This window comes from Saccostrea cucullata, unplaced genomic scaffold (genome assembly GCF_032062105.1).
Source record: "Saccostrea cucullata isolate Sc308-1 unplaced genomic scaffold, CSIRO_AGI_Scuc_v1 ctg9, whole genome shotgun sequence".
In the NCBI taxonomy this organism is placed as follows: domain Eukaryota; kingdom Metazoa; phylum Mollusca; class Bivalvia; order Ostreida; family Ostreidae; genus Saccostrea; species Saccostrea cuccullata.
In genome coordinates this window covers 74,942-97,922 of record NW_026935030.1, presented here as the reverse complement: position 1 = coordinate 97,922, position 22,981 = coordinate 74,942, and the positions used below count along the sequence as shown (strand labels likewise).

The window sequence follows — 22,981 nt, the reverse complement described above, 5'->3', positions numbered from 1 at the left end:
TAGATGTCATTGACATTAGTTTTTGTATATGGGGTTATTAGTAAGTTTGACTCTCGGAATAAAATGCTTGATTTCACTTCTATCCCGGTTAGATCAGATAATGACTTCTAGACGGTAATGAACCCACGTGTGACACAGTACGGCGAGTGGCGTACCGTCCACAAACTTGTTTATAATTTGTTTGATCACTAAAAAAGATTATTTGAACCAATCAAAGAGCGACACTGTCTCGGTGTGATGTAACTAGTTAAACGAGTGATGCTTGATGCCCCCGGTAACTAGGATTTTTCATAAATGTTTTATAAATTCTGGTCCTAGCGTGTGTTTGATCAGGATCCGTTTTATGGTCTATCAGAAAATACTTTACTCAAAGTGTCACCGGCGATTGCCCACAGGACCCACCAATCAATCACATTTACATACTTACTTCCATTCTATCAACAAGAAGGGTTCATTATAGGTATCAATACATATACCTAATTGTAATTTAACCATTACAAATGATGGTAGTTTATCGGTGAATCTGCAAAGTACCATGCAGCAAGCAACTCAAACACACAGGAGGTGACATCCACAAAACACTCCTAACAACTACACTGTTACGGACATTTCCTCCTGGCTTTGTTTAATTTATGAATTCGAATGAAGGTGGATGAAGTGTTATGGCCATAGATCACACGTTCGACGGGATCTATATAGAGAAAATGTCGATTTCAGCCCCTGGGTATTGAGCCATGTGCTTGGCAAATTGCCTGTTGCCCAGATAAAAAAAATTAACCCACCAAAAATATGAAATTTTCCAAGCTGTCCCCACCAGCAATCCTCGGCGGACGTAGGTCTGGGGAATTAGTTAAACCTTTTCATGACCTCGAGTGTAAAAGCAACAATGGTCAAAACACGTGGCGTGGTAAACATGGTAGTGCAACATTTGTTAAGATAACGAATGTGAGGGTTATTTTTCTTTCCTTTTTACCAATCTGACCCTCCACCGAACTTTAAGTTTTACTCCCATCCCATCAAATATATCAAGACACTTCTTGCAGATTCTTAGAATTATAAAAAAATAATGATGGACTTCTTGTATCGATCGTTAAACTGAAGTCTAATCTGGAGCCACTATTTTTCCGTTTCGCAATCAAAATCAATTATTTTGGCGAGTCCTTAAGCAATGAAGCGATTTAGCTTTTCACAAAATACTGACCAAAATTGAATTTTATTGATGAAAGCAAGTCATTGAAAATATTGGATTTTCTTAGAAGTCAGGAAAAGTTCATTCTATCCTCAAATGTCCTTCTAGAATGACAAATTCATCTTGTAGACTTCAGTGTGAGTTATCAAAATAAAGACTTTATTCTAAACGATTACTTTTAAACAACTGTTTACATCTATTGGTTATGGTATATTTATTTTTGCTATTCAAAGCCTTAACATCTTGAAAAATATGCTCCTGAAGATATCTAAGCTTTGAAAATGACCGTCTCCGAATTTAGATATCAGTTGGCCAGGTAAAATCTCGACATTTTGGCAGGTCCCTTAAGGACACGATCTATATAGATAAAGATAGGTTATCTTGAGCAAGAGTCATTTTGTAAATAAAACTTTGTACTCGACTGGTCAGTCTGCATCGACAGACGTCCACAAATAACGTTCGCTTTGCATTGATTTGACAAAATAAGCTTAAGTTAAAAAAATTCTGATCGATTTGCTCCATATCAAAAACCGGTTAAAGGATATGACCAAGGTGATAATGCAGAATATGTGTCCCTATCTTCTATTGTACCTGGAAGTATCATATAATGGAATCAGTTATGTCAAAGAAACCTCAACAAATAGGTCATAATTTCAGCACAAGTGTTGTCCTTCGTATCAACATTAACACTAAATCATTGTTAGAAGAGCAGACAAAGGGGATCCGTAGAACAATTTGCCTGATAATTGTAAGACAATAACCTACATCAGTAGACTCGAAGCCTGCCCCTGTACACTGTAGATTCAGTTTTTAAGACTATCTTTATATTGTAAAGAGAAAGAGATTAATTTTGAACACATTTTGGAAAGTTTGTTTTTCTTATTTTGAAAGCACGAAAAACGACCACTCATAAACCGTGCCAAAGTGTCGAGGAGAAACGCCAGTACAGATTCCGTGCACAAAAAACGAGTATTATGTCATAAGCAAAAGGCGGTAGAGAGTATCCCCCCTGTTACACGGGAGCCCTATCAAAACAAGAAGCGGTGTTTTGGCGATCATCAATCAAGGCAAGCGGTATCAGTCGCTTCTAAATCAAGTACTGTAATCTTTGTCTGCAATGCAAAACATATTTTTTTCATCTTGGAGCTCGCCAAAAGCATCTTGTGCAGTCATCAAAGTTTTACTTAAAAGATGAAACAAGGCCAAACCGTTATCAGCTGTGAAATTCCACGAGATAATTACACAACTTTACTGTTCTTTGCTTTCTTTTAAATTCATTTTCATGGGTAAGAGTAATAACGGTCTACAATACATCAGGCAGATCTGTATAAGTGACCATTAACAAAGCTAGAGATATTTTACAATTCTTGAAAATATCACAGTACAATTTTTTGCAAAAAAAATTGCATTCTTTTAATTTAATTTCATCCATATGATTGTCTTCAAAGAGCGGTCTTTAAAAGGTTAAGTCTATCAACAAACATGGTTTTCATTTCATTTTCAATTATGTAATTGTTTGCTTAATTACGTCTGGTCATTACTTTGATGAGATGCAGGTATGACGTCTACTGGCGAAGCAATCTACACCAAGCTGCGTGGAATGTTTTTGTCTGACTGCGAATCACTGCGCATGCGTAAGGAGGCAGCACTACATCCTGAAGGGTTATGTTGCTTAGAAATATATAATTTTTCAAGTGAAAGATGCTATCGCCAAGGATATAAAAGTCAAAACACGGATCACTGGACCACCTGTTGCGCGCCATCTCTCGTCGGTCAATATATCTTTGGCAAAATGAGTTCAATATCCTACATAGCGCACTATTACTTAAGTGCATAAAAAGTACGCATTTGGAGTAGTACTTGGAAAACGTTATATTTATCTTAGATAAAAACATTACTTAAAATTGTATGTATCAAATGCAGCTGATTTTTTTTTCTCTTGATTATCAAATAAATTGAAATTTTATAAAGAGAAAATTGCATAGATTTATTAAGCATCTTCTGTTAAAAAAATTTTAATCTTATAAAATTAGAAATTAATACCATTTTAAATTAAAATAGCCATAACAAACTTTTTTTTTTTTTATTTTTTTTTTTTTTTTTACAAATGTTTCAAACTATTACTACCCTAAAATGATTTTTAAAAAATAACTTTTTCATAACGACTTACAATTTTTGAGGGATATACATGTAAGACGTGTCAACAACGGTTTTACAAGAAGCACTTTTTAATAGCAGCAAGATGTTTAGAACTATACTTGGGTAATGGTTTAAACTCAGACAGATCTGGAAAAGGAAGCTTAAGGTCAATTAGGGAATGAAAAAGGTGTGTAACTGCCAGGAGGTCACATTCACATTTTACCTGGTATCTCATAAATATATACGAAAAACAAAGCGAAAATCAGAACAAACATACCTGTGATTTCTGTATTGCAGCTTTTGTCATTAGTGTATGTTCTAAAAGGGGACCGGCTGGAACAGTCTCTATCTGAGAAGAGATTGGACTGGGAGTTTTCGTCCCGCAACTTGACATCTTTCAAAGTGATACTGGACTCGGAGGTCGGCCTGGGGGATAATCGGCTTTCAAAGTGTTCTTTCCTTGTTATCGGGGCAGAGATGCTGGTCCGCTTCGAGCTAATGGCTAAGGACTCAGGGTCCGGCTCTTCGCCGTCCTCAAACTCTGAAGTTTCGACATCACCATTCTCTTTGTTACATCGGGTGACCTTATGACGTATGAATTTGATGATGTCTTGTAAAGGGAAATTTGTCTGGCATAGCCCACATACTAAAAGATCATTCTCTTGTTCCACTGAAAAAAAAAATCAAATTCTATAAGTATTATAATTTCTTAACAATTCAGTGTATCAAACACCTGCAATAATTTTACAAGTTTTAATGCTAACACAGGTTTAATAAACATAGATAATGTAAAATATTTTCGTAAAAAATTCAAGACATTTGATTACTACCGTACTTGCTTGTATCCTTAATATGTTTCTCATTAACAACATTAGCTACCTTACTGTAAACAAAAAAGAATTAATTTGAAAAATCGTTTCCAAAAATGGCAATATCATTTCAGGCTTCCTTGCTTACACCTTGTTTTGAAAATGACAACTCTCTTTAAAGGAGATTGGATACATAAAATAATTGGTGACTAAAAAGAAACACGATTCCTTCAGGAATTAAAGATGATTATGTCATCAAATTCTACAAAGGCTATGATAAAACTACATTTGATCAATAATTTGTACAGTCAACCCAAGACCCTTCATTACTACTCAGCTATATATTATTCTCTATCAAAGTATAAATCTTAAATTGCATGTTTTACGCTATATGTTTACATGATGTAATGTAAAATAATTTCATTTAATTATTAATAATTTATATGTTGATAATAAATTTAAGATTATAATAATACGGTACAATTTTTAAACTAAATTGGTTAACACTTATTTCATTATCTGTAGCTTGTTTTAAGGTGGATTTTGATAATTTTTATTTTAAAAAATAGTGTTTTTTTTATTTCATCTTCATGCATGAAATCAAAGTATATCGTATGGACTTAAGAAAAGATGATACAAACAAATAAATAGGTACCTAGATTTGCATATATTTTAGTCCTATATTGTTTTTAAAAGAAACAAATCATAAATTTCTAAATTATCAAGAAATTGAAAATTTTTTGTATGATATTCAAATTCTACTTTTCTGCTACAATTATAATTTATCTATGCAAGTTTTTGTTTCTTAAAATCTAAGCACACATATTTCGAAAATTTAAATGATAAAAATATGATGTTAGACTTATTCAATTAACTTGTTATTTTAAACATTTTTGATAAAAGTTTGCATCATCTGTCCTTAAGTCATGCTTTAATTGTTCTGAAAAATCAGAGAATCTCTGACCCGCTCTTTATCCCTAATGGTACCTCACTGCAAGAAAAGAACATAGAGCCTTCAAAAACACCAATTGCGCAAGGCTTATCAAATGGTTCTAAGAGGAGATAAGGCTGGTCTTAATTTCACATTTTGGCACAGTGCAAGCACCCAGGACGAAGTGCAAGAGGATGAAACATGGCGGTTTGAAAGCCAGGACTTTATCAGCAGCATCTAACCAATCTGAAACTTTTTGGCAAAATCATGATACGTACGTCGAAGAAGAATTACATAATTTCGGTCAAGCTTGGAATGCATTTTTCAGTTTATAATTTTTTTTTTTAAAATGATACAGATTGGGAGGTTATTGGAAAACTATAAAACGAGTTAGTTCTAGGAATTAAAAAAACTAAGTAAGAAAAAAAATGGTCTCTTAAATATTATGATATTATTTTCCTTCCTTTACAGATGCTGTATCACTTTGGCTATGAGTCTATGACTTCAAAAGTATATATATAAAGGGGGAAAAAAACAAATTAAAATGAATACCGATATAAGAATAATTAAACGAGGCCTGTTACCAAAAATCTATATACATAAAAATATCGTTAACCAGAAAAAATGCGCTAAACCATTAATGTAAAACTAAATTAACTCAATGGATTTGAAGCAAAGCAGATTTTAAATTATGAATATATTTTCACCGATAAACTCTACTATGAGTTTTGAATACCCATATTGTTTTTTGAGCAAGTTACTATGAAATAAAAATTGTTCTTATTTTCAATTGCATGATTAAATTTTATTGCACCTCCTACTTGCTTGCAAATACTTTCCTTAAAATATCTGCTGGTATGTAGTAGCATTATATCATTGCATAAAACTATTGTCTTGATTAAAAAATCATTTTATTTGAAAGGAAAAACAATTGCCTTTCCAATCAGAAATATAGAGCAGGAGAAACCACAAGTAATCAGGAAAATGGACATGGTATTTGGTTACAAATGGCTCTAGTTGTCAGGTACTGTATACAAAACATATCTACTTATGGAAATCCACTTTTATATTACTCAAGATATTAAAGTGATGGTCTTGTCAATGATTACTTTAATTTCCACACGTTAATCTCGTTCTTCCCCCTTTCCCATTTTTTGTCCATTATAAATGTATTCGAAATAATAACAAAGAAAAAAGTTCCCATGGTAGTAGAAGGAAAAAAATTTAAGCCATTATTTCCATTTTCATGGAACACAGGAGATGTCAACTCGAAAGCTTCTTTCCCCTCTAGCCTGACGGAGTATCTTTGTCTTTATTGATTATTGGACACAAGCTTCTTCCAAAATCTGACAGTCATGTGCCATGGTCAAGAGTGATTGTGCCACCATCTCGCACAGTTATATGTCAGATTACGCCATATTGGGTGATTAAATTCAATGTTTTCAAAGGCATACATTTCCTTGAAAATTCTTCAACTCAAACAACTGAGCAATACAATGTATACATATTTTAACTTGCTAGAGCAAACTTTATTTTGACTTCTTGTTTCATAAAATCATTCCATATTCGGCAAGTCATTGCCAACACTTTATTCAATAAAGCTTTCCCTTTTTAATGTAAAAACTAAATTTTTAAAAATTATTAAATTTTGCTTCTAAAATCATTCTCTGTCTCCCAACTTCGTTTTTGTGGATTAAAATTGACTACGAAAATAAAATATTGTTTATCATAAAACAAATATTTTACTTCTTTTCATGTTAATTCAACAGCAAGCCGTCTTTAATTTGAAAAGGTAAAAAAGTTTAAGCTTTAGGATAAAATATTTAAAAGAATACGGAATCTTTATTACTTACTGTTCAACTCTGGACATGCTTTCCACAAAGTGAAGAAAGTGAGACTGTGATTCCATATACAAACTGTATATTCTTTTAATTTTAATCCGAGTCTGACCATAAATCAGATTAAAGTTATTAAAAAATTCAAATATCCTCTGCCATTTAACCTAGACCATTGAAATTGGAGGTTTATATAAGCTTAAATAAATTGTTGACCAGTGATCAAAACTGTGAGGTTAACTCGGGGTCAACACTTGGATAAAGAGGAATGCTCCCCCGTATTTATGTAATCCAATTTGGTCAGAACAAATCTCACAAATGTATCCTCTGTAAATAATATTCATATAGAATTTTATCCAACTGTATGAAATCAAACTCAATCTCTGGGACGTGTACAAGCGGTTTGCTTTACCATAGGTTTAAAGGGGCAGTTAAGGTCATACCCAACTAGTTTGTTTTCCCACAAGTGCTCTATGTTTAGCAGATGAACTGGACGCTACTTAGACATGCATGTGGACGATGTTTTTTGTGCACAAAAAAGTTTTCCCATGATACCGGAGATGCGGGTTTCCATGGAGGCCTTTGTACATCTTGACCATAATGGACATTCGCCTCGACAAGAGGTCATTTGGTGTCAAGCCAGAGTAAGATTTGGAAGACCTCTATTGACCTCACCTACATACCTGATAAAAACCTTGATAATCCGTAGTGGTCGTTAGAAAGCGGTGCCCAATCCTTAGATATGATTTACGTCTGCTAACATATTCATTAAGTCTTTAAACTTCTTTATTATTTTTTAGATTATTTTTTATTGGCAACAAATTAAAATAACAATATTAGTAACAGTAAAAAAAAAATAATGGAAGATGTGTAAAATATGTAAATCACCGATCAAATTAAAAAAACATTCAGAAAACTATGAATAAAGAATATTAATTATTTTTGGCCAAAGCAATAGACTGATTTTGTCAAAATTTTGGATTTCCGTTTTGAGCGCCATTTTATCTTATAAGTACTTGTCCATGGTACGTGCCACAATAAAGGTCACTCCTTGGTCAATTGGTCAGTGTAAATCGGTCAGGTTTTTATCTATGTGGCCCTGTACATACCAACTAAACAAATATTGTATCTGGCTAGAGTAAATATCAGCAAACAGAAAATCTGACCACTAGGTTTCGAACTCCTCGAGGTCAGCTGCTGGTGGTGGTATAATTGCTGATGATAAACAGATACACTGAGCTTCATACAGATCTTAAAATCTTCAAATAAAATATTAACTTCCTTAACGTCCTTTAATTACTAATGCCTTAATATAGAATCACGTTGAATGACATTTGGAATCAAAGATCAAAGAAAAGTTTGTATACCATAAAAGGAAGCAGAAAAAAAGACTGATTGAGAAATTTTCATTTTCATTTCCTTTGCATAAAACATTTGGGCAGAGGACTTGATTTCTTGTTTTATGTGATTTATTATAAACGAACGCACAAAGAATTAATATAAGCGATTCAAAGGTTTTTCAGGACAATTCAAAAAGTTCTAACCAAGACCATCAGAACTTCCTTGATTATGAAATTTTGAAATTTTCCAATTTAAAAATGAAACACTCTTTAAGAAGTATACTTAAATCTCTATTGTTTTTAGATGTTCTTAATTGGAATGCATATTGTTTTTAGTGGGACAACATGTGCAAATCCACTCTGCTCCTTTAATATTTTTAGATAAATCTGAGAAATACAAAATATTCAGAACTATGGAGTGAACCTTGTAATGTTGTGTTTTCCTAATCCAATATCTTTTTGGTAAATCATTGAAACAATGCACAGGTCATTGCAACAGTTGTTATTCAAGCTTTTATTACAAGAACTACTTGGACTTTGAAAATGACACACGAGGTCTAAATTAATCCAATAAAAATTATAGCAATGGAACACAACAACACAAGGCGCAGTCATTTTTTGTTTAATAAATTAAATTCGTTCTCAGGAGGCTTAAATTCAAATAGCGCCATTTCCCACAAAACCATCATTCCCTTATCATTTATCTAAAACGCATGTGGGCACTAGCGGTCATTCAGCTTGACCACCTTTTGACCGGCAGTATACCTTGTGATTAGATTAAATTCCCACAAAAAATAAACCATGAGCAATTAAATCAGCAGAAAATCCCATAATTTAGGCCGTGTCCACCCATTTTATAAATAGTAGAGTACCTCTTTTAACTTGATATCTGCCCCTGCCCCAAAAATCACTTTATTATTAATCTTAATCTTTTTAATTCTAAATAAAATTTTAAAATTTGTAAATCCCCTAATAATTTTTTCAAACTATTTACTTTATCAGGAAAAAAACCGAAACTATTATCAGCAAAAATAAATTAATTAATTAATAAAGGAATACGTACCAAAAAAAATTAAACTGCTTGCAGGAATATTTTTTACATTTATTTTTCAAACTCTCGAAATAATTTTAAAGCAGCTACTAGTATTTTTTTAAAGTATGGATTCTCATATTTCAACGTAAAGATTTTTAATGACAAAAAGAAACTAATATCCCTTGAGAAATACGTTGGAATCAATATGAAATTGCTAGTTAAGGTTCGGAAGAGGCTAAATTTCAAAAGTATCAAGTCCAATTTTTGTGCTGAATTCAAGTTATATGGAGTTTGCATCACCAACACAGAATCGCCATAAGCAAGTGTCATTAGCATTCACTGGCTTATTGTTTTTTTTTTCATATGAGAGAGAGAGAAAGAGAGAGAGAGGAATGGAGGGAGATGGATTGTAGAGTTTGACTTGGTTTATTATATTCTCATGTACCTTTGACCACACTGGGCAAAGGGCCACTAAAAGGTTAAGTATTCATGTTAATTTCACTGTGATTGGTCAGCTGCGGTAGGATTCGTTTGATTTGTTTTCAGTTCACATTGGGGCCTATTCATATGTTATTCATTATAAGAAAATCTCAATCCATTATTTTCTCAGAGAAAAATTACAAGTTGATTACGAGTGAAAAATTCATATGTCTCCTAAAATTCATCGTAATAGCTGGTTAAGAGACTGTTAAATTGCACAAGAAAACATTATCGATAAACAAAGCCACCATGCAGTTCTGTGTGTCCCACGAAGTCCAGGAATATTCAAATTAGTTAAAGTCAGTGTTACTCTTTTTCTATCATTAATACCACGTACAATCACTGCATGTTATCGTAAAGGTACTAATTCAATAATTCCTAAAAACTATGGAAAAAGAAAAAAAATACACAATATATATTACATATGCTACCAGTCACATAATAGACACATGCCAATAATGCTCACAAACCTTGCGATTAGAAAAAAAAGAATACGGATGTTGAAGTACATGTAATTTATCATTTAATTTCGTTACATTTCATAAAACAAAAATGCCCTTAATGTTTAAGTATAGATATTGCAAGAAACTTGTCTATGTGCCAGATATTAGCGATCAGCTATGTAATATATATAATGAGGGACAACTGTAATGTACAACATGGGATATATAGTGGTCTTCCTGATCAAAGTGTCATGTGAACCCAAGGCACAACCATAACGAGTTTTCAAAAATATACCAACGACAATTACCTTTTTAGTAATTAATCTTTGAATAGAGCTTGAAGTCGTTATTGATACAAAAGGTATCATAAATTCAAGGAAATTTATGCTGGACATTGCACATTGAACACAATATTTGCTCCATGTATTAACATATTAACTTCAATTTCCTTTCTGGGATCCGCATCTTTTACCATCATGTCCGGTTGGTTTTCCCATAACGTCATGACGCCGGGATTAGAGTAACTAAGTTAAATACTTAGATTTTTCTATATCTTGATATGCACACCTTTGAACAATTCAGTGGTCATTTGAATAGAGTGGCAAGTACATGTACAAAGTAAATAAGTTAATGTGCATCATAATAGCCTCCAGTGAAATATACGAAAAGAGAAAAAAGGACACTAAAACACATTTTCTAGAATAAAAATAGTTTCAGATTTAGGTTATTTTTAGAGAATGTAATATTCAGTAGCCAAAAATATCTCTGTTAAGTCGATTTTCTTTAGGAATAAACTGCACATTCCAAATTTCGCATAGCATCATGCACTATTAAGGTTACAAATGCATCAATAATGCAGGCGTGTTAAACACTTACAGCTCTGGTGGAGTAAAAGCTTATAATTACACTGTCCTAAAGTAACAGCATGCTGAAGAACTATCCTGTATTTTAATTAATGGTTATTGGGAATGTTCAGAACCAACTGTTACGAAATGCAGAGAGGGAAAACTTAGGTCCTATCTAAATGGATGGTTATGGAGATTCTCGATGCAATTATATTTCCAGTTTCTGGGAATGAAAACTTGTTTTAAATTCTTGTCTTAATTCACTTTAATTTGATTTGCTATATCGTTTCGCCGACACTCTGCCATTTATGCCTTACGAAAAATTGTAATGGAATAAAGCTAACATTAGCACATCGTTTCACTACGTGCAAATAGTGTTTGACGTGCTAAATTCTTCAATGAAAATATCAGAAAAATATAGTAAAACAAGAATTTGTATAGCTCATCCCATATTTTATTGCTAAATCAACTCTTCTGAAGTGGTACACAAAATCCCACGAAACAGCTATTTGGTCGGGTCAGGACATGACCTGAAATGCCCTTAACGAGGAGGTCAGCGAGTGGTCGACACGGACAACAGGTGCCCAAAACTGACCTGTGTAGGAATTATGATTCTTTTGTAAAATTTAACAAGCCATTTGCTACTTTAAAAATTAAAGCATCACTTAAGTTGTATTTAAAAGGTACTAGAAACAAGTAGATAATTACATGTTTCATTGTACAGAAACGGAGACTTTCTTTAATTTCTCCATAAAGCGCATGTTGAAAAAATACACAAAGAAAATGTCAAAAGAAGTTTTAAAAAATACTATTTGGTTGTAAATTTTAACACCAGGAAGTGTATAATCCACTTACTTATATATTTCATATCGCATATACCGTTTTTTTTCCACGTACAAAAGCGGATACAGGACGGATGTTGACCATGCACACATATCTTTTCTGAGAATATCTCTTAGAGATGACCAAACTTTTAGTGTCCGGTCTCTTCAAACATGACAACGAAAAGGAAGTTATGTAATCTTCCCTTATAAAATATTCCTTATGAAATGTTATCGACTTCGACACATATTTGAAATTTGATTTTCAACTTTTGTCAAAGCGGGTTTTCTTTACAGTATTATTGGTGGTATGCAGTTGTGCAGTTCGTTGGATAGCAAATGCAGTACTTATAAATATACAAAGCTTTATATAATCAAAAACAAGAATTTATAAAAATGTCGTTGAATGTTCCATACAAACACATTTTATCAGAGACCTATTTTTGTTTTTCTTTTTTGTTCTTCTACGATGAAAGTAACGTGTTCGGAGAATTTCTCAACATTCTGTCTTCGACACTCTCTTGTAAATGATTTTATATATAAGTACTCTGTATTTCAATGATCTGTAAAATTGGCTGTAAAATATCACAATTATCTCTACAAACGGCGGGATATCATGACAACCCAGCTTTGTTTTGAATGTTTAAAGAATATGCAACTGCCGAATGGACATGGTTGTCGTGACCTTTCAGTTTATTCAATTTTAATGTCCATCTTTTCTAAAACAATCAAGGAATTAAATACTTTATCAAAATATTTAGTTGTCATGCATTGGGGACTACATGTATACATGTTTGGCACACGTTCTGCCCTGAACACATCCTCAGATATGAGAAATAAGGACGGGAAAGATACATTCATTTAAAGTTGTGTTTAATATTTTGAACAGAAAAGTTAAATGTGGTATTGTTTTTTAAAACAATAATTCAACTGCTAGTACGTGGGAACAGAAATAAAAACAGAAAACTACACATGACCAGTAATCTCATCTCTACTTCCTTATTTGCTAGTTCTCAATTACAAGTGGTTTATTTATATGAATGCATCAAAAAGGTCAAGCTGCCCTTGTCCACAAAAAGCAATATAGCGTGAGGCCTTCAAAGGGTTTCTTTTTAAAAAATTAGGGTATATCATTATCATAAACACACTATTATTGTTTAAAATACCTTTTCCTGATGGTGATGAAAAAATGAAACAACAACAAAGGGGACGTAATTTATAAATTTCATTTAAAAAAAACCCACCTCAGCTAGATTTTAGAGTAATCCAAGCTGAATTTCCAAGCTAATGCTAGTATTATGAATTGCAATGTGTAAGGGTCATTGTCCGACAAAATCTCCGCGGTCAATGAATAGAAATATACGAAGGTGGTCAAAGGGAGGTAACTTAACACAAACTATGTAATGGTCAACGTCTTTATACCTTCATGATCATTTTTTTAAGGTATTTTTTTCTCTCAACATTGAAAGAAAAGAAACATTGAATGTAATTTCATAAATCAGTATTAAATAAATGTAGATAAAGCAAAACAACCCCAAATAAGACCAAAAATTTTAATTCGTTCAATTAATTGAATTACTCAGTATTATTTGAAAAATATGGAAATTATTACTTTATATATACCTACTATTTTCAAACCAACTCAAAAAATATCTAAAGTACCCTAGAACAATATGTTCGATCATGCATCTGTTACTTTTTTCCCTCTATATATAGATATCATCTAGGTAATGTTCTTCGCTCTGTTGACCACGTGTAAACATTCGTAGGGACATTGCCCTCTTAGATTATAAACATATTGACTAAATAGTGCAAATATGTGGTCACTTCTCATTGAGTGATAAATAGTTCTATAATAAAACACTGTCCCACAGATTGCAAAAAGATGCACCTACTTTATCTTTAAGAAGCGTCAATCGTTTCAGCTTTCCATAAACCGGAAGTCTCTCTCTGATATCATAGTAACACCCTTTTCTGTACAAAATTATATTTTTTTTACAAGAAGCAATGTCAAAGCCACATTTTCTTAAGGATGAATTTCTAAAACAATTTCCTACTTCCAAACTTCATAGCATTATCTTCGCTTAGATATATATAGGTGACTCCCTCACTAAAGAATGGTATCTATTATTGTTTGGTCAAGCCATATAATTTTGTGATAAATTAAAAAATATATTTAAAAAAAACAGATTAGTGTTTTTTTTAAATTCTTTGAGTTCGTTGCAGTAGTTTCCTTGAACATGTCCAAGACTATATTTTAAGATATTAATTTTCTCATTGGATATTGAATAAAAGAAATATTGAAAAAAAAATATTAAAATAACTCTTCTATTAAGGAGATTAAAAACGTGTTTGTAGTATATATTTTTAAGTAACAATAATAAATGCGACTAGATACCATCATGATCAAACAATAACATTATAAAACAATATTTATATAATATGTTAAAGGATATAACAGAAAAATGTCCTTTAAAAATATTCAGATGCAGAAATACTTTATTCTAATTTTTAAAAATTGTCCTGATTTTTTTTTTATTCAGTATATTGGAATATTTCAATTTTTTAGGGTTGGTTCATTGATAAATTATATAGTTGTTTTCCCCATCCATATATAAAAGCTCTTTCAGATCAATCAGTTCACCGTATTATCAATTCCCTGTCCGGCAGGTATTCTCTCCTTTATCCTACCGGTGTTTCGTTTCATTTATTGATTTTATTCATTTGTCACAAGTAACACAAAAATGAGCAAAGCATCTTGTATTTTTTTTAATGATATAAATATAAAATACATGCTTTTCTGGAATAATAGTAAAAATTATATATTTATTTTATAGACAGATGAGGATGAAAACAATTTATTTTCTACTCTTTTTTTCTTTTTTGAGTAACTTCCAAATTTAGATTTATAATTATATTTATACTTTAAATAATAATCTAACACAGAGTCCGCGAGTCAAGTCAAGCCTGGTTTGGACCTAGAAAATTTTGTTAAGTCAGTGGGAATTCCTGATGTCTTACCCGCGACAACAGTGCCTTTAGGCTCATAAGGTGTGGATGGCGTTATTACAGGTGGTGGGAATTTTTTTTTATGTTAAAGTGTAGCTGTAAAAGCGACGACGTCACATTATCAATATCATAACACGACAAATTTGATGGATTTTAAATTGCAAATCCATTCAAATTTGTTTGTTGTAAAATGCACTTCAAAGGTAAAAGGTTTCAAAATGATCCCCCAGCAGGTTAGGAGGTGTGCATCGCGGTGCGAATTGTTCCCGCCCATTTAGGTGCACTTATTTTCACGATGCTGCATATCAATAGCTAATTCTATCATGTGTCAAAAGGCTGTCATGTGAACACGAGACTGTGCATTGTCCAGCATCAAGTGCGATACGAGATTCATACAATTCCAAACGCAAACAAAAATTTTCTATTTTTTTTATTTACTAAGGAATAATGAAGATTTCCTCTTTTGTTAATCATGCTCTTGTCGGAAATTTGTTCGATGACAAGAGCGAATGTAACGGATGCAAACGTGCCTCTGAGAGTATGGCATCATCTGTCCACGGCCAGTGAACGCTTGTGGTATGAAATCCCCACTGGCATGAAGTAATCCTTTTGTCCTGTCCAACTCGCATTACTCAATCTACTCTTCAACGCATTGATAAATCGCAACCATCACCCCTCTCCCGCCAATCATGCCTGCCCTTGTAATTAGCAAGGTTGGCATCATAGGAAATGTCCATTGTTCCATCTTCGATACAAAAATCTGTCCTCTATATTTTACGGAGAATCTTTGAGAAATTCAATCTCAAAAAATTCAATTCAAATTTAGAGAGGATGGCAATTTTGAACATTTAAATAGACCACTGGCTTTGCTGAAAACATTAAGCGAATATTTGCCATCGCAGCAATGACCTTACAACCCGTCTAAAAAAATACAAGTTCCAGAATGTAATATTTTTAACACAAAGCAAAACTGAAACGCCCTTCGTAGAATATATACATATTGGCCACACAGAAATAAATATGTTAATTAATAGTATGACTTAGATTTTTTCACTCACTTAACACATTTCATGTTAAAAAAAGACACTTCTAAGAAATTAAGACTGTAAAAGCACTTTCATCAAATTCAAATTACATATATCTTTTAATTTTTAAATGAATTTATCAATATAAACCATAGATAGCTCCTACTATCCAATAAACGTTTTTCTTCATTGAATGTACTTTAAGCAGTATGTATTAAACATAATATGTATATGCCACACATCTTTGATTTTCATGGTTTCATGCTTGGTTTGTCGATGAAGTTGGTCTCAGGATCAGATTAGCACAACCGTTTCCAAAACAACTGCTTGCAAGTTATGAGTTTTATAGATTTCAACTTGTCATTATAAAGGTATTAAATTTAAAAATTTTCTCTCCATTTGAATGAAAACTTACAGTATTGCAATTACGAGGTTTAAGATCATTTAAATAAAAAATTTGCTTGGAGCTTGTCCTGGTTCTAAATTTAAAAATGTATGTGTTTGTACTAGTGCTGTATCCTCATTATGTCAAGTTATTAAAAATGTTAATATCCTATGAAACTCGTATGGTCCGGTAATGTCTTCGTCTAAAAAAAAAAGAGAAAAAAAACCTTCATAATGGCTACTCCTAAGTTATGACATCAGTCGCTTATCAAAACCACTGGTGTGGAAATTTAACTGAAAGCGTCTCTGTTAAATTTTCACACTTGTGAATGTCTGAATTTATCGTCTCTCGGCCAGCAATATGATATAATCTGAACCACACTGAATTCCACCGAGGTTCCATTATGCCGACTCGACCTTAGGTCACTTTTATTCAAATACACCCCAAATCCTGTCATTTTGGGGCTTTCTTTTCTTATATATATTTTTAAATTCAACTAACAAGTAAAGTGTATAGGAATGAATTCTCCATAACTCAACACTTAAATTTTTAAATTTCCTTTGTCCTATTTTGTCTGATGCCTAAGAGCTGTAATGGGGTGCTATGGTCATATAACTGAAATCAAAAACCATAAGACGCGGATATACACCATTGGCAAGACTTCAAAAAAAGTCTTGACATTTGTGCGGTTTTCACAAAAGCCTGAATTTAGTTCTGTATACTTGGCTTTGAGATTCGTCGGACCGGACATGCAACCTTGATTAACACAACAGCGGGCCGCGCCACAGTTATAACCACGCAAATACCTGTTGTCCTATACAATAATAAAGGTCACTCGCTCCCCGGTACCTAGTGCCCTGTGTTTTTAGCGACTTAAATTACTACGTGCGTTCTTGAAGTAAATATGTAATCTTTAATTTAGGCCAATATATAATTCAAAAAGTCAATACTCGTTGCGTATTTTAAACGGAAGTCTCCGGTCATTTTTTTTTCATCCCTACTGTCCATTAGTTGCTTGAAAAAAGGTGAAATACTCTTCTCAGCACGTAATACAAATATTGAAAGAAATGTCAAAAAGTAATCAATGAATAATTGTCTGAAACATTTAAAATACCACAGTTTTTAACAATTTGAATATTTACCTACTTCACAGAGAGATTTTCCGCGAAACTTAAAAATCATAAAACCAAATTATGAGGGACAATCAATCAGATTTATTCATTAATCAACCATTGTTTGAATAAAACCGATCAGAAAGCAATCGATTGTCGATCATAGGAAAGTTGCATTAATTTTAATGAGAAATTTTACTCATCTTCAACATCTAAGGAGATTCCTTTTTCCATTATAATGTATTGGAATCACCTGAACGTATCGATAGTGTCAGCTTTTTTTTTTAACTTCGCAGGGCAGATTGGAAATATCTGATGTCGAAATTATTCAATATATGATTGATAGTTTCAGAGAGTCTAAACAAGGACAGTGCAATTTGCATACTGGCTGAAAACCGATCTCATTTAGGACACTATATTCTGAATTATTTAAATTTTATGTTGATTAATGATTAACAAAATTCTTGTGAGCTTAGGCGTCATCATGAAGATCAATCACATTTAGTGAGGATCTTGCATTTCCTTGTCAAGACAAGAGTGACCAGTATATATATATATGAAAAATAATCATTGCAAGTTGCAAATTACATTTAATTAACTCACTTTATATTTTAACGTGCTAGAACATCTTTATATACTTGCTTTTTAAATTCTTTTTTATGGTCAATTTTGATGGTAAAGCATTTCAATAAGAAATGATTTTTATGCATACATATTCAAACTCTTTCAAAAACAATTTTTAAGGAAAGATCGACAATTTCATGGAAATAATTTTCAATACTATGCACATATAAATTCTTAGTGCATGTAAATGCATCAAAATAAATATGAAATGAATATAAAATAAAAATTCTTTTTGAATGCCTCTCTCCTTCCTTTTGATTATTTTTATGTGGTTGCTGCAAATCACTTCTATGCATTTAATATTTATTTATTCATTTATAAAAATAGCTAACTTTATTCAATTGATATAATTTATTTTTACGATAAGAAACAAAAAAAAAAAATACAGTATAGCAATATAACTGGATTATAACTGATAACCAAAAAAAAAAAAATCTACTGAACTACAAACCTTGCACATAATTCTCGCGTAAATAAAATAAAAATGTTGTCCACAGGATATAGTCGTTTCCTAGGTAACAAGCTAACTAACGTAGTGCACTACGACCTCATGGAAACTATGGTAGTATGCACAATGGAATATAGGGAGGATCCAGGCTTTGAAAAGAGGTGGGGATTTGAAAATATTATAAGAAGCCCTCCATTTTCCCCCAGAATATTAAAACTTCATTTTCTACTTTTATCTGCTTTACTATGTGTGTACAAGTCCTTTTTCTTGGATTTTTAACAAAAGTAATTTATGTTTTGAACATATTGTATTGACAATCAAAAGGATAACTGTTAACAAACAAGTTCTTTCAACCTTCTAGTTCTTCTCCTTAAAATACATGATAATTGTTATGCAAAATAATAACAAAAAATATAAAAATGAAGTCAATAATATATATCTACACCTACAAGATTCATTAATGAACAGCGGCAAAAATACCGATGTTTAACTCTGATGAAAGGTTTTAGTAATTTATTATTTCAAGAGTTCCGCTGAAAGTTGTTTGGTCTTTCCTTAAACTTGCCCCTGTCTCGTTCATATTTAAAGTGTTATTAGTCCTACAGTACATAAAAATGTTGAGGTGCTGTGGACCAAAATGACCATAAACAATTTGACTTTAGGGAGCTAAAATTTTGTTCCTGCAACCATCTACAACAACCGTGTATTTGTGAGTTTGCTTATCCATCTCTCATAGTGTGAGTACTTGAATCTGGTTATTATAATCACGTGATTTTTGGTACATAGCCTTCTCCCCTCTCTTACTTGATTGCATTTCTCGAACAACCGTAATCAGTAAAGGGAGAGCCCAATACCTAAAGGAACAAACAGTTGCAGAACTTCTGATCTCAAGTTGAAGCAGACAGTACAAAACTCAAAATAGAAACCAAATTTCTACCAGAGCAATATAATCGGTGTAACCCCTGCCAAGAAATGCTCTAACAGCCAAAAAACATTCTTAGCCAATTCCACATAATACACACCATTTCGTTAACCCGTATGTCAAAACCATTTAAGCCCCTGCTGAACGAGTTGGCTAACATTTGAAGATGTAAGAAATATTATCCACTCCGATAACAAAAAGATACTGCATACAAGAGTTGAAAATGCACTTAACTTTTAACCTTATTTTCGTCTTCGTGATTTTTTTTTAGATGTCCCTGTATTCTATGCGCTTTATTCAGACGAAGTAGACTCTGTTGTATTTCTTTCAACTCAAACCAAAGTAAACAACTCGTGTTTGGCTATTGTGTTTTATCTGGAAAATGTTTAATCTATGAACTGGCCTTCTGAGTAGATGTAATACTATGTCGACATGTTAAATTGTGTAATACTGGATTGTCTAACCACGTCTGGAATTCCACCCAAAGGGGTTAAATACCAAGCAACCCCCCAGTTTAATGTCAACCCAACTCAGCGCATGCAGTCTAGGTAAATGCATATTGCGCTTTAAAAAATGTGTCAGGGTTGTGGATATTTTACAGATAGATAATATTGACCAATCCGTGCGCACTGGCTGCACAGTACTGCAAAAAGAGGGGCTCAGTAAGGGTTAATATTAAGCAAAACGAAAGTAAAAGTAATTTAGTTTCACCATTTTGAAATCAAAAACTTATTCGTACTTTTAAAATAAATGTTATCTATAAAGTCATTCTAAATTCATCGTCCTTTTCCGATTAGAAAAAAAATATCACATTACTTTTGAAATGTTATAAAGAATTTGAAATATTAAAATAAAATAATTGAAAAAAAGTATATTAAAAAAAAAACAAAAGAAAAAAATCCTGAAAATTACCCAAATAATCCCAACAAGACTTTTAACATATTTATCTGCAACCCTCATTGAACCTTTCAGACATATCATGGCCTTGAATGACCTTTCAAAAAAGTTGTGTGTCCTTCGAGTCAAGTTTTATTGATCAGTCTGTAATTTTTTCCCCTCAAATTTATTGCACCTGAGCAACCAGATAGATTTAAAAATTCTAGGCAACCGTGTCTTTGCACAACATTTAACAAGAAAATTATCACTGTAAATATATAGACATCAAACACATGCAAACATACACTGCATCGAGGGATTTTCGCACACATCAACAACTTCAGAATTTTTAGTCTTTGTTCCTTGAAATGAGGTTAAGTGCACCAACAGTGGTCGTATGGACGACTTAACCACTCACCGCTGCTATCAAGAAGAGGACTTTATATTTCATCATTACAAGAATTACACTATATAATTCTATATTTACAAGACAACACTTATTTTTTTTTTTTTTAAATTCTCATACCAATAAAAATTATCAATAAATAAATAATCATCAAATAAATAAATTTATTTTAAAAAATTATTAAAACTTACGAAAAAAATAAGCCTCAGTTAACAAAATACATGTATCGGGAAAAAAACTGTCATGACTTATAAAAAAATATTGAAAAAATGTTATTACACAAATTTATAAACTACATGTAATAAATAAGTAATATAATCATTTACATTATAACTACTGATCAAATAATTTTAAATAACTTAATAATTTTTTCCCTTAAAAAAATTAATTTTCTCATGTCTCTTAAGTTCTTTTGACAAGAAAAAGTATCTTAACTATATTCAATTTGTTTATCATTACATTTTTATTTATTCTAAAAAAATAAAATAATAAACTATTTTTAATTTACTCACTCAGTAATATACTTTTAAAATAATCCCTCTCTTATTTATAAATCCAAATTCATAAGATGTTGACTCGGATCGAACACATAGTACCTGTTGTCGCAAACCGTTAGTTTCACCCCCATTCAGAATTTTCATTGGCTAAACGATCATTTTCATGAAGAATATGATGCTTGCTTCATTAGGTGTTCAAGCTCTAACACTTTCCAAATATTTTGCCTCAAAATTATTATTAAATTTTGGTACATGCAAACACCTTATCCACCTATTTTACCTTGCTTCCAATGACAAACAGATCCACGAGGATTTAGTTTCACTTTGTTTACAAGCTATTTTTAACCTGGTGAATTTTAACACTGTACAATCATATTCCTAAACAATCTAATTTCAATGTATTGACATCTTTTTATCTGTAGTTAAAAACTGAAAAGTGTTAATCTTAAAATATTGGAGATGCTTGGTTCTTCCGGCTTGTCCAAAATTATTTCACTTTGTTGCGGACAATATTGACCAACTGTCTATGACAAATTATTTATTTAAAATAAAAAGTTAACATTTAAATCTCCTTTTTTGCCCCAAATAAACTAATTTTCTTCTGCCTGTATCGTTTTAAAATTATATATGTAAGTTTGCCAGAAAGTGGACATTAACTGTCCCCATGCCTGTTTATTATCAAAAGAAAACATATTCATGACAGAAAAGTTTCTGTAAATCAAAAGTAAATTTACTCACGTGTTTCCAGAGTCTTTCTCTGTTGTGGCCGGCCTTGTTTTCGCCGTGACATGATGTTGGTAGGTTCATTAAAGCGGTGATCCTCACGGGTTTTCTATATCTGGACAAAGACTATAAACAAAGATGGCGGACAGTTTGCGCAGATTCATGGGAAAGCATAGGTCTGCACCTGCTAAATGCTTTTTTACTTATCCGTTGCGTGACTTCTATCCTTCTGTCTTTCACTTTACTCCATCGGGTCGCGAACCGACAAACCAAAGGTTATGTGAGGTCACGAAAAGCCACTGACCGACACAGCGTATCAGAACAAACAAATGACCAAGTTATAGGTAGACGAATCTATCGATTCATTTACACCTTCAGAATCTCCCAATCAAGAAATTTGTAGGACGCTGTTGACCATACCTGATTAACACGTAAAGGAAAAAATAGATATCAAAACATCTAAATGTCAAAGAACATATAAAGTTTATAGCGATATGGCATACACATGGCGAAGTAAAGTTCCTCGACAACTGGATGGTGTGTATACAAGTCAGCGACTCCTGACCACGTATAAAGAGTGTTAACGAAGAATATTCAGTGTACCGCGTCAAGCAATGATTTTCCAACAAGATAGCACATTTTTGTTTAAAAAAGTAACCGCTGGATGTCGTCAGATCTCCGTGAATGCTGCGGTCAAATGATGCGTGGTCGTCGTAATGTGGGTTACATGCGAGTGACCCCGCCGACCGGCATAGTCTATTCTTGTGAGGGGGTGAAAGGTTTGCGCAACGTTACGTGAATTTACATCATGGGCAGTGTATTTTTTTCTCGGAAGGCACTGCAGAAGGGTTATAATTTAGCTGCTGGTGTCGTTTTCCCGGTAGTTAGAAATATCCTATTTGGCTTGTGCTATCAAAAAAGGGATGTTTGTATATACCGGACATATCGTGTTTAAATCTACATATACACAGGTCAATAACCTTTCGGTCATATATTTGGACGAAACATAAGGCACGATGGACTGTAGTGAAAACATAACCTCGTTAATATAGAAAGAATATTCAACAGGTTAAATAAATTTTGGATCAA

The 22,981-nt window shown here is 32.5% G+C and overlaps 1 protein-coding gene across 1 annotated transcript in view; it reads right to left on the bottom strand.

The window, feature by feature from the left end:
- The window catches only part of LOC134241714 (B-cell lymphoma/leukemia 11A-like), a 38,088-nt gene extending 15,330 nt beyond the window's left edge, over nt 1-22,758 (bottom strand). The window contains exons 1-2 of the mRNA XM_062723734.1: nt 21,908-22,758; nt 3,606-3,998 (exon numbers count right to left, since the gene is read on the bottom strand). Coding sequence (XP_062579718.1) covers nt 3,606-3,998; nt 21,908-21,959 — 445 coding nt within the window. The 5' untranslated portion in view covers nt 21,960-22,758. The remainder of the gene's footprint in view (nt 1-3,605; nt 3,999-21,907) is intronic.
- Between the last annotated feature and the right edge of the window lie 223 nt (nt 22,759-22,981).